Below are 12,095 nucleotides of genomic sequence, written 5' to 3' on the forward strand. Positions count from 1 at the left end.
AGGCAATTCCACATAATCACACTATCAAAGCCAAAATGGGATTTTCATGCTTGTATTAGATGAGGGAAGAGGTCAAATGACTGCAGGCCTGCGTCTTCATCAGACTCAAACAGACCAGAGAGACACGTTCTCTTAAATCACCTCCTCTAATCAGACACTTCTTCAATGTAATGTAATCGTTGACATATTAAATATTGTACAAGTGTTCACATTGTCTCTACGCAGTGTTTTGACCCCTCCTAGTAGCTCTAGCCTGTAATGAATGAGTGTCTGACTATGACAGGATGTGAATCTGGTTTAACTCTGACGAAGACTCAGGTGTCCTCGTGTCGTCTCTGTGCTCCAGTGGTTATGGGCCAATTTTCTAAGTCTTTTCTTAGACAAGTAAGACGAGATAAAAACCTGCCAATCCTGTTTATCCCGACCCCTGCTGACTTCACCAGAAAAAAACTCAGCACCACTTAGTGGACTGAAAAAGTACCTGATTTTATTATTTTAGTACCTTAAAGTTTATTTTGCATTTGAAATATTAATAATTTATATAATAATAAATCAAATACTTGGCATATGTATTAATACAATATTGCCATAATACATTGCATCTATTTTTCCCTGCTCTTACTATATCACAACATATATCAATATCATAATATAAAATTACAAATATTATGATAAGATGATAAAGATGACACAAACACTGAGTGTCCAGGTTATTAGTGATGAAAGTCCAAAGTACTGCTTCCTTCAGATTTTTCTAGACTGCCAATCAATACTTTGGACTTCTATTACTACTGAGGTGGACACTCAATGTTTGTGTTGTTTTTTTCAAACTACTGGCCCTATTTGAAAAGGACAATGACCATTAATCATCACTCAAACAAATGTAAATGCACTTGACTTGGCTAAAGAGCACACTTATTTTTCTTTTTTTTATCCCTAATTTTTGGTCCACCTAAATAGAGGAATCTCTTACTGTTCACACCTATTTTCAAATAACAGCAAAATACATGACAATAATAATCAGCCATTTGAAAAAATCTCATTCTTTTACTTGAAAATATAAAAATATTACAACAAAATATTGATGGTTACATTAACAATGCACCTCAACAAACCACGTAAAGACAATGTATTACTACATATTTATATGTAATAATGCAATGATACAAGGTTGAACTAATGAAGACTTGAGAGAAAACATTATTTCTCTCTGAGCACAACACAGATGTGACAGTTCAGTCCCAGTAAACCGAGGTCATCCCTCTGCAGTCTCCTTTTTTTTTTTTTTAAATCTGCCACATCCTGGGTTCAATCCGAGTCTCCCTCCTCCACTCCTACTGCTCCCACCGCTCCAGCCAACTCCTCCTCACTGCCACGGAGACGATCCCCTGGACACATACAAACACTCACCGTCAGTCTGATTCATTCATTCACTACATTTTTCAATTACTAGTTACGTTTATGTGTAGACTGAGGCTAAGTGAATAATATGCACCACTGACACCCTGGAACTAAGCATCTGTTGTCCTAGCAGCAGACAATACCCTCTGCAGGCCGGCTGCAGACTTACTTCCAGAGCAGAGCAACATAAACAATGTTCTACAGAGAGGCCGAAATTAATTATTTGACAATTAATCTATTTGTTTAGTCTAGACAATGTCAAAAAAATGTGATACCTGCTAATCACAATTTCCCAGAGCTCAAAGTGATGTTTTCAAATTGCTTTTTTTGTCCAACTAAAAGTCCAAAGCCCAAAGGCTTTTCATATAACATCATAAATGACAAAAACCAGTAAATCTTCACATTTAAGAAGTTGGAACCAACAAATGTTTTCTTTGCTTGACAAATGATATACATATATACATAGCCCGCTGTCATGTTTTTTGTTTTTTTTTACATCAAAATGTAACTAATGCCATAAAAGTTTGCACAGAATGAGCAAAACCAAATTGAAAGGAGGGATTGTTGTTTATATTTACATGCCACTCTGAACTGTAACATGATTTGGAAGAAGATCTTTTACTTGAGTAAATGTAGGAATACCTCAGAGCAGATTTACTCCACCTCTACTTAAGCAGAAGTACAGAAAACTAGTAGTAAAATGTATTTAAAGTATCAAAAGTAAAAATATTCATTAGGCAACAGTTTAATCCCTGTCAATGTGATGTAATACTGGATTATTATTACATAAGCATTAATGTGTCAGCAGTGTTTGTTGTTTTAATGGGCATTTTATTCTGTAACTAGTAAAATACAGCTGTCAGATAAATGTAGTGGAGTAAAAAATCTAATATTTCCATCTGAACTGTAGAGGAGTAGTGTCAAAAGTGTCAAAAAAATGGAGATACTGAAGTACAGTATAAGTACCTCAAAGTTATTTCTAAGTACAGTCCCTCAGTAAATGTACTTAGTTACTTTCTACCACTTACTGTGAGTACATGCCTACCTGTACTCTCACATCATGCAAGTGGGGGTAATTAATAACCCCCGTGACACATTAAAAACGAGGGACAACCTCAACATTGAAAGCTGTTTTGCATCCTCCATGACAGCTTGTGCCTATTTTTAGGATGTGGATCACACACCAGTGGAAGAATCACACCATTGATGTTATCAGATGGCTTCGAGCCTCTGCGGAGTCTGGAAACCACAAAGCAATTAGCCTAATAATTCACGCCTAACTCAGACACGCCTGCCTCTGTGGTTGTCAAGAAAATTCAGCGATAAAACGTGAAAACATGAAGGGGGAAATACTCACGGATGAGCTCTGCGATGGCTCTCTGTGTTCTCCTCTCCAACTTCTCCAGTTTCTTTGCAACATCACGCTTCAGATCCCTAGATTCAGACACACAATGTCAAGATAATATCAGTAACAAATTATCCTATACTAAAAATACTAAACACTATACTAAAAATATATTCAGTGCACAGCTTAAAGAAAGGTCTTACCAGTCTGGTTTTCTTGGAGCGAGGTTGGCCAAATCCTGAGGAAAGAAAACAGCTGAATGTGGTAAATTCAACTATGACAACTGTTATGGCCCAATCCCAATGTCCCCTTAATGCCTTAAGCCCTGAACCCTCCCAGACTTAAACTGACGTCATCTGGTAGTGCTTGAGTGTGCGAAGCTGCAAGGGCCAGAAACGGAGAAGGAATGTGACAGAACTTTGTGACATACCAAAGTGACACAAATACACTATGAAGAAAATAAAATGAAAATATTAAGACTATAAAAAAAATAAGTACACATATATACAAAAACATATTTAGTCAGGGAAAAGGTTGTTTAGTAAACAGTGATTCAAGTATCATATCATAATTCAGGTCTGAGAGAAAACATGTCATTCAGAATCGAAGTGATTTCAGAATTTTCTGTATATGAATGAGAAACTTTGCATATAGAATAATTAATCAGATATTCAAGAGCACTATCATCTAAGAACTGTTCTTTTTAAATGTGTCTGGGGTTTCCATGGTAAACCTGTGTTTAACGTCACATTGTTATGAACTGTGGGTAATTCCCTCAGAGATGCAGACTTATTGAAAGTGTAAAAAGAGAGAGCCCTCGTGGACTTGATGATCTGACAGTGGAACAGCTCCAAGCCTTTGCAGACTTACTGGAAACGCACTTCAAACTCTGAGAGTCCGTGAGGGTGGACAGTGGGATCAGACCTTTGTGGATTTTTTTTTTCAATGAAAGAAATCATATTTAGAATGAAAGGAGTACTCACCACTTCTTCAATGATGGGCTCTGGATTAGCTGCCTCTAACTGGTCTTTTACTTTATCCTCCACTGCAAATTAAGAATACTTATAACATTCAGTCGGAATGTCACAATATATTGAATATCGCAATTAAAAAACATCAATTTTTCTTTGTTTTTTAATATTGTGATAAATATTGCATATCATGAACTTTTTTTTACTGTGGCATTATCATACCTTGAGTTTTTGGTACCATTACATCCCTATTTATCAGATATAACTTATACTGTATGTGACAACAGCAGCAGGAGTCTGAACAGTACTCAATGTGCTATGAACATCCTGGAGACATAGTAATGACAGTAAGATATTAACAGCCCTGAACAGCTAGACACCGTTATGTTCACATCATCTGAGTTAATGATTTTAGCAAGCTTGTTTATGACTGAAGAGTTCTCACCTGACGCAGGTTTGGCTTTGGGTACCTGCCTCTGCTTCAGCTCTTCATCCTCTGGGGTGTAATTCCTCAGCTTCAGTTCTCTGAGAACAGAAATACAGAGTTATGTGAGTCTATGTTTAGTGGTAGGACTGATGAACGTTACGCGTGACAGTCCAGGAGGTGGCAGTGTGGGCGAATATATTCCACCAGAGATTAGGGAGCATAAGAGACCATCTGCAAACCCTACACAGCTGCACGTCTAATGTCCAGAGGGAGTTGGGTATAATGTCCCTCTTTATTCCTATGAACACGTCTGATTAACATGTTCCACCTGCTCCTGGCCACAGACTTGAGGAGAGCAGCAAGCAGCTGAGGAATGCTCTCCTTGATGTAGAATTACGCAGCCTTTCATCACATCTCCACACTGAGGAATTCCTGGCAAGCTTAGCTGACGTATCTGCAGATTGTACAGTAAGTCCAGCGGTAAACTATTGTCTGACTGGGCACAGACCAACAAACTTATCAGCTGTTGCGAGCTTAACATGGATTCGTGATGAGGCTGGAGAGGGTGCGCCCTCGATACATTCATCACACCCCTGCTGCCAGCAGACAGACCAGTGCCTTGTATGGGTATGGGCAGTAATGCTGGTCATGTTCTGCCTTTGGCTGATGAAGGTCCACTCCGAGTTCACACATCTCTGTCTGTGCCTGCTGACTCGCTCCTGAGGAGGAATATCTCGTTCCATCAATCTCATCAAATTCTCATGCCACTCTTATTACCCATTAATCACCACCGTATCAAAGATGTCAATGTCAGCAGACAGCAGACATAGTAAAAAGAGCTTTTTAAACATGGCTTCTGCGGGTTTCAACAAGTTTAATTTATGTTTTGTATTGATGTTTTAAGACCATTACGAATTCAATTTAAGACCCATTTCACACCCAGACTGGCAAAAAAGTACATGCATAGTTTGTATCAGTGGTTCCCCATAATACATTTAAAAGATAGACTAAGGCTAATGCAACTTTATAAAAGTAATGTTAACTTCAAAATCAAATTAATTTTAAAACCTGTCAAATCACACCTAAGACATTTAAAGGCATACAATTTTGATTATTGGATTCTAGACTTTCAAAGACTGGCAAAAAAAAACATGTTTTTAACACTTTATTGCTTTTATTCACAGTGAAACTAAATCTTCTGTAAAATAAATGTGACATGAACTGAAACACTACGCATAATAAAATGGATAGAATACATCAAGGGTTGTTGAAAAAGGCCTACAAATTGAATTAAAAGGTCTCAATAATTTAGTTAACCTAAACTCCACAGTCAGACTGTTGCAAAGTCCAGATGCCCAGACAGCAAGTCACATCAAGTTTCCTAGTTTAGTTTGGAGAAGCCAGAAGGAAAATGTCCAGAGCTAAATACAGAGCATCATTTATCAGCCTTCCATAGATCATGTTGTGATGAAATAAAAATAAAATTTAATAAAGGATGGCACAATATGTCATTGATTCCCCAAACCGAAAAGGCTTCTTCTTTTATTTGCAATTGCTTAATTTCAGAGAACTATCAAGAGGAAATGTTATTGCATTCTTGCCATTTCTAATTTTTTGTACAAAATTGATACTTTGGTCTTAAAGATGGTCTCCTGGGGAGCAAGTTGTGGTGCAGTTTTTGAGTCTAAGTGACTAATGGGGACAACAATTTTTGAAATTTGTCCAATATTGAGTGGGACAGCTTCTAATTCAACAAGCTAGATGTGAAAATATCAGGGGCAGAGCGAGAGGGACATTAAGGGGACGGGAAGAAAGAAAAGTTAGTCATAAGAAAGTTTTGAACTGAAGGGGGTGCTAAACAAAAGGTCAGTAGGTCAGCAACATCATTCAGAATCATCCCACGTGGACCATTAATATGAAAACTGAATTTCACGCCTCCCCGGCTGGTAAATGTCAGGGTATTTATTATGTTATAGACCAAAGCACAGACAGGAAGACAGATACTTAAAAACATTGCTGTCTTAAGTCCCACCACTTGCAGACCAGAAAAACAAGATAAACAAACTGTGCATGGAAATTTTCTGCCCTTTCACTTTTACTCCTCTTTTTCTTAACTGTCTCTTAGTTTGATGCGTCCAAATCTTTAGAGTGTGTTTACACATTTCCACTTCAAGCACACTGTGGCATCAAAGTGAGCCAGTGATAAATTCAGAGCACTGAGCCAAGTGCAGCCCTCTTAAAATGTTTAGAGTGAACTGCAGCGGAGGAGGAGGCGCAGCAAAGTGTTCAATGTTTACACACTCATATCGAGCTACCTGCTCCATTCACCACGGCGAAAATAACTCCAGACAACGATCAGCCTTTTCATTTACACATGAGCCACAGAAACTGTTAAATTAGTCAATAACTTAGAGCTTCTGAGCTTCTATGAATCTATTTTGCTTTTTTCTACGAACTGCAAATTACTTACCTATCTATCCATCTTCAAAGAAAAACAGCAGCCCTAACAACCCCTATCAAGACGTAACAGAAACAGCTGCATGGTGGTTGGTGTCTTTTGTGGAATAGGCTTGGAGGGACGTATGAAAAGACAAACAGAGCTGCCCAAATTCTCCTGTTTTAACATCAAATTTGTGGATCCTTCATTTGAACAGCAATACCACCACCAACATGTTGATTGTTGTGTTCTTTCATGCCTTGGTTTGGCAATTTGATCTCCCATGAAATTTTAATACTAATCACAGGATACATTACACTCACACCCTGCTACAGATGTGTGTCTCACTTAACAAAACACAGATTAAAAAACCTTGAGTATACTTAACACTGACCTTTTCTGTTCACTAACAAATGCCTAAATTAGGACTTAAAACTCTGCAGCTATTTTCATTCTCATGAGAGAGATCTGTCCTGTTGAACTGGAGGAAACACAGTGGCACTCCCTCAGTGCAGTCATTAAATATAAACAATGGAAAAAAGGTCCTGTAAGACAGGAAAGATGGCTGCTCCTTCCTACCGACTAACACACAAAGTTGAGTAACCTGCAGGATATTTGAGCAGCTAATAGCACGAGGCTGTGATCCAGCCCAGCGTAAACACTGCATCTCAGAATGTGCACTGAAACATGTACACTGTTACAAGGAGATTGTGTTCAGATAAAAGGCGGATAAATGCTCTGATGATGTGATGATGTACCTCTGTATCAGTTTCAGTTCCGTTTGTGCAGCTTAAAAAGCCTCAGCTGAAAGGGGCGAGCAGCAGTGAGCAAGGAGTGAAGAAATGAGCAAAGACGTTTATAGAAAATATACAAAAACAAACAAATTACAGCTCTTTTGCAAGTGGTGAGATAAACTAACCTGTGCCTGTCTTCAGCAGTCTCCTCTAGTGAAGCTTTCTTCCTCTCTGGCTCCTCATCTTCCTCTCGCCCCTGTTAAAACATCATCATGTAATCATTAAAACAACAGACGGTATTCTCAAAGCGAAAACATCACTGTTAAGTCAACGGCCTGACCAGAATTAGAACAAATTAACATGTACTCTGCCATAAAAGAATCATTGAGTTATTAAGTTATAAGCTATCAAGAGTTATTGTTCTTGTTGTGTTTTGAATGTTTTACTTTTGGTCGACTTGATTGAGTTGTAAGGGGGGCAGAAAGCTGGAATAATTCTGTGTGAAATTAACATAATGGTTATTAATGAAATATAAAAAAAAAGGGGGTGGAGTCAATAAGTATTCACTTCCTCTATCTGACATGATTATCTTTTTTATATTTTGTTTATTGTGAGTTTGCTGTTAATTTTATTGGGTATTCTTGCTTTGTTTCGTGTATTTATTTTTTTTTAATTTTCTTATCTATTAAGCTAAATAAGTACAGGGAAATGATGAACACTAAATACTTATTTAAAAACTGACCTATGTATCATCCTATTTCAGAGATATAGCATAGTAAAGATATATACACTATGCAACATTTACATAAGAAAACAAAATAATCATACACCTGTTTTTTGTGTTGATCAATCATTTGGAACTCAAATAACAAACATACATTCCCTGTTTGATTATTATTGAAGGCATTGTGCCATATAGGAGATGCATTTTCAATTTTAAGGGCCTCACAAATTAGGAAATCAGATTGGTAGTTGTTGCTCCAGGACTAGAAGAATTTAACAGATTAAAAAATCATTAATGGACAATAAATGGTTTGTGTTTCGTGTTTTCTCACGATTTGCTCTGGTCTGCTTTTTTAGTTCAAAAATGACAGTAATTGTGCCCCATTTAATTTTGTTTGCCGGAGCCATTTGTTGACAAGGGACAGGTGGACAAGAGCAGCCGTTCTGAGCAAGAGTCTCACTGTCTTATTATTCTGTTAGTTTAAAATGTTTGTGCATCATTAATTAGTGTTTCACATAACCAGTGTGATACTAGAAGTGTTAAAATAAAACCTAAACTGAGAAAAAGATATGCATTTTGTATCTTATGACTTATTGATGATTAGTCAATTATTGATTGTCAACATGTTCAACTAGTATTTACAGGTAATGCATTTCAGATGGTGGATAATCTGATGAAACTTTCATATCATGATAAGGCATATAGTGACCATAATAATCATCATTATAGCTATCAGTACTATCACAATTTTGTTAAAATATTCTGAAAAAGTTCAAAAGGTAGTGATTCAAACTTGATGGAAATAATTTCCATCAAGTTTTATATTAATGGCCTTTGATATGCTTGCATGCTGTTCCTGTATTTCAGAGACTGTTACTAACTTTGGTTTTGAAGCTGGACAGTATTTCCCGTGAGTTATCCAAGCACAACAATGAAACGCTGTTTTAATGATTATTAAGATCTTAACCAGTAATACTAACCCACACTATCCACATATAAACAACGGGGAAAACAATTTATGACACAAGCTTGCAGAAACTCAGAAAAGAAAAAAATATATTGACCTGACCCCAAGTGGTAGGCCTAACAAATGATATTGAACTCCTCCCATCCCATGTTCCTGAAGAGGCTTCCTGTCCACCTGCTAGAACAATTCAGGGGACTGACTCATTCTTGAAGTGCAGTACAAAAGGAAAACAACCCCAGCTTCAGGAATGTCAACAATAGTTTATCAAACATTGTTAGCTAAGCCAGTATGCCTCTGGTTTGCTCATGAAGAATGTGTTTCACCAGCTTGGTGAAACACATTCTTCATTCTCACTGCCAAACAGTGGGTTACACATAGAACTGTTTCCTCTTGGAAGAAGAGTTCATATGAAGAACTGAAGGATTGTCATAGGGGAGCAAAATAATTGTGTTATGTTTCAATGGTTGAACCCAGATAGCCGCTCTACTGAGGAACAATTGAAACTCTGCTGCAACAACTGAGTCTCAGTCCAGTAGAATATGTGTGTCAAGTGAGGTTGACCCAAGAAAGGTGTGTGTTGATATGGAACTTTGATAGTACAGTTATCATGAGCAAAATTTGCTCAGCATACAATACATAACTGATAAGATAAAATTCTCAAACACTTCTTACATATAACTTAAATTTTACTGTACATTGTATGACAGTGGCCACAAGGATTTACTGTTATTTTATGTTTATGTTGATACTTTAAATCTTTTTCTTCGAGAGATTCAGATTGTTTACATCTGCAGTTTTCATACAATTAACTCCATACTTCCAAATCTTCTTTTACAACAGTAAAAGTTCAGTTTTCTCATCTGTCTTTTAAGTAAGGTTCCTCCATCATAATAAGTGTATGTTTACTAGCATGCAATACTGTCCACTTTAAAACTGTGTGGCATTACAAGGTCTTTCTCTTATCATTGGTAACTGAGAAATTAAAACTATTCTACAACTAACTTGTGATCTTTTGGGTTTTTAAATAAAAAATATTATTAAATCACTTCCTCTCCTAATAATTTAGTGATTTGACAGAAGCAAACAGCTGTAAAATATGTTGACCACAAAGATGATCAACATATTCCTCTCTTTCAAAGCGCTGAGCACAAATGAATCAGACTTGGTTTGCTCACTGTGGCACTGATGTCTAATTTATCACCTCTTCCATGACTGTAGTCAGGTTGGAGTGCTTCACAAATTTTCCCTTCAACATGGAACCACTTCTCTTCCAGTTTTTGTATCTAATTTTGAATCATATTAAGCATTTTGACTAAAAATAAATTGGTTCAGAGGTCGAAAAGTTGTTTCCCAGCAGGAACCGAAAATAGCTGGTTTTCCTGATCTTTAGTGTGAACCAAAGTGTGTACACATCATTGTGCAGTGTATGCATTGGTTCTGCTCAAAGCTGGTGGAAACATAGGCTGGTCCTTCAACAGAACAAGTTGAGGAACCAGAACAAATTTAGTGGAAAAGTGGTATGAGAGGAAAATATTTAATCTTGCTGGTTAGTTATTGTTGACTTCAGCTTCAGAAGTACTGTAAATGATTAGAAAGTTGGCAAACATCCCAACACGGTTGGGCTTGTGCAGTAAACAGCTAAAAAAACAGTATCTTTATGCAAAACATTCATGAAAGAACTTGCAAAGTTCTTCAGGAATGGCATGATAAGTAAAAATCTCCTCAGACGTTCTTGAATTATTTTAACAAATTCACCTTTTTAGTCATCTGAAAATCATCTCTCTGTAGCCCATTATAGTCCAAGACCTTTATGATCAGTGGCAGCCCAATATATCTAGTCTAAATCAGAGAAACTTTGCTTTTGTCATTTTTCTCATTACATTCTGAAGGGACACCTTTACAAAAATCAATTGATTCCTATCACTGTGAGGCAGTGGAGATTCTTCCATACAGAGAGGGTCTGAGCTCTCATTCTTGCAGCCATCATCTCTCATGTACCTGCTTATCAGCAAGATATTCAGGTCCTATCTGTTAAATGTATTGTTTCACATCAATCAAATGTCTTGAATAGAAGGTAATGCAGCTATTGCTTCGGCCCTGGTTTTCAAACAGTGTGCAAATACGCATTAGGGTTTGATCTGTGAATATATAAAATCATCAAGTGCTTTATAAGTTGAGCGGCTTATCTGAACATGAGACTTCTGTTTGATTGTGATATATCTCAAATGATAACGTTAATTTATTTCGGTAAAAAAAAAAAGAAAAAAAAAGATTGATTGATTAATTAAGATTTAGTTAAAATATGAACATTCATACATACACGACTAGAGGTTGCATTGCTTTGTTATTGTCTCAGAGAAAGAAGTCCAATCAAGTTCATTTCGAAAACTATATTCACGGGCAAACTATTACTATAAAGTAAATGTTGAACTTAACTATATCTGAATTAAATATGAAAGTCTAACTTCATCTCTCACAGCACAACAACAAAGCCAAGAACCAAGATTATAACATCGATTTACTGACTACATGAATATGCTAACGTTAGCAGTAAGCTAAGTCGGCTAATGTCACCTTACCAACAAAATAAAGCGTTTTCTACTGGCTTTGTTGCATTTATCAGACACCAGACATCACTAGAGAAGACACTTACGTGAAGTTTTTTGTCTCTTAGTGCTTTTAGCCTCTCTTTTCTCTTCAGGGCCTGCTCCTGCAGCGACCCAACATTTTGCTCCATGTTTATCCCCACACGCCGCTCGATTCTCTCTGTCATCCATTAACAGTCCTGACTGAGGCTGTATGAACGACCTTCGAGCACATCGATCAGCAGTGGCCTGGTGCCTGATCATGTGATATTATTGTGTGTTGTTGACAAGTGTCTTCAAAATCCTTGTTTGGGTTGGTTGAATTTGAAGCATTGTTATTTAGAAACGTAATTACTACTTAATAATGAGATGAATAATGAATTTATCCTGATTTGAAACTTTAAAAATGGGAATTATATGGATACTGACACATAATACCCTATTGGAATTATTTAACTTTAAGTAGGCCTAGCTTTCAAGCTATTTTTGTATAGCCTATTTAAA

At 36.9% G+C, this 12,095-nt stretch overlaps 1 protein-coding gene across 1 annotated transcript; it reads right to left on the reverse strand.

The window, feature by feature from the left end:
* Positions 1-1,027: 1,027 nt before the first annotated feature.
* Positions 1,028-11,815, reverse strand: ccdc12 (coiled-coil domain containing 12). The gene is made up of 7 exons (XM_084726580.1): positions 11,660-11,815; positions 7,501-7,571; positions 4,163-4,242; positions 3,730-3,791; positions 2,950-2,984; positions 2,759-2,835; positions 1,028-1,388 (listed from the first exon to the last, which is right to left on the reverse strand). Exons 1-7 carry the CDS (start codon positions 11,777-11,779, stop codon positions 1,309-1,311), a joined length of 525 nt encoding a protein of 174 aa, XP_084582706.1. The 5' UTR covers positions 11,780-11,815; the 3' UTR covers positions 1,028-1,308.
* Between the last annotated feature and the right edge of the window lie 280 nt (positions 11,816-12,095).

Source organism: Lutjanus erythropterus, chromosome 9 (genome assembly GCF_056507025.1).
Source record: "Lutjanus erythropterus isolate fLutEry1 chromosome 9, fLutEry1.hap2, whole genome shotgun sequence".
NCBI lineage: Eukaryota > Metazoa > Chordata > Actinopteri > Lutjaniformes > Lutjanidae > Lutjanus > Lutjanus erythropterus.

Coding starts and splice junctions, on each gene's coding strand:
- ccdc12 (XM_084726580.1), bottom strand. CDS start 11,779: ATGACAGAGAGAATCGAGCGGCGTGTGGGGATAAACATGGAGCAAAAT. Junction 4,243..7,500: donor ACTGCTGAAGACAGGCACAG/GTTAGTTTATCT, acceptor TTCTGTTCTCAG/AGAACTGAAGCTGAGGAATT. Junction 2,836..2,949: donor GCTCCAAGAAAACCAGACTG/GTAAGACCTTTC, acceptor GTCTGAATCTAG/GGATCTGAAGCGTGATGTTG.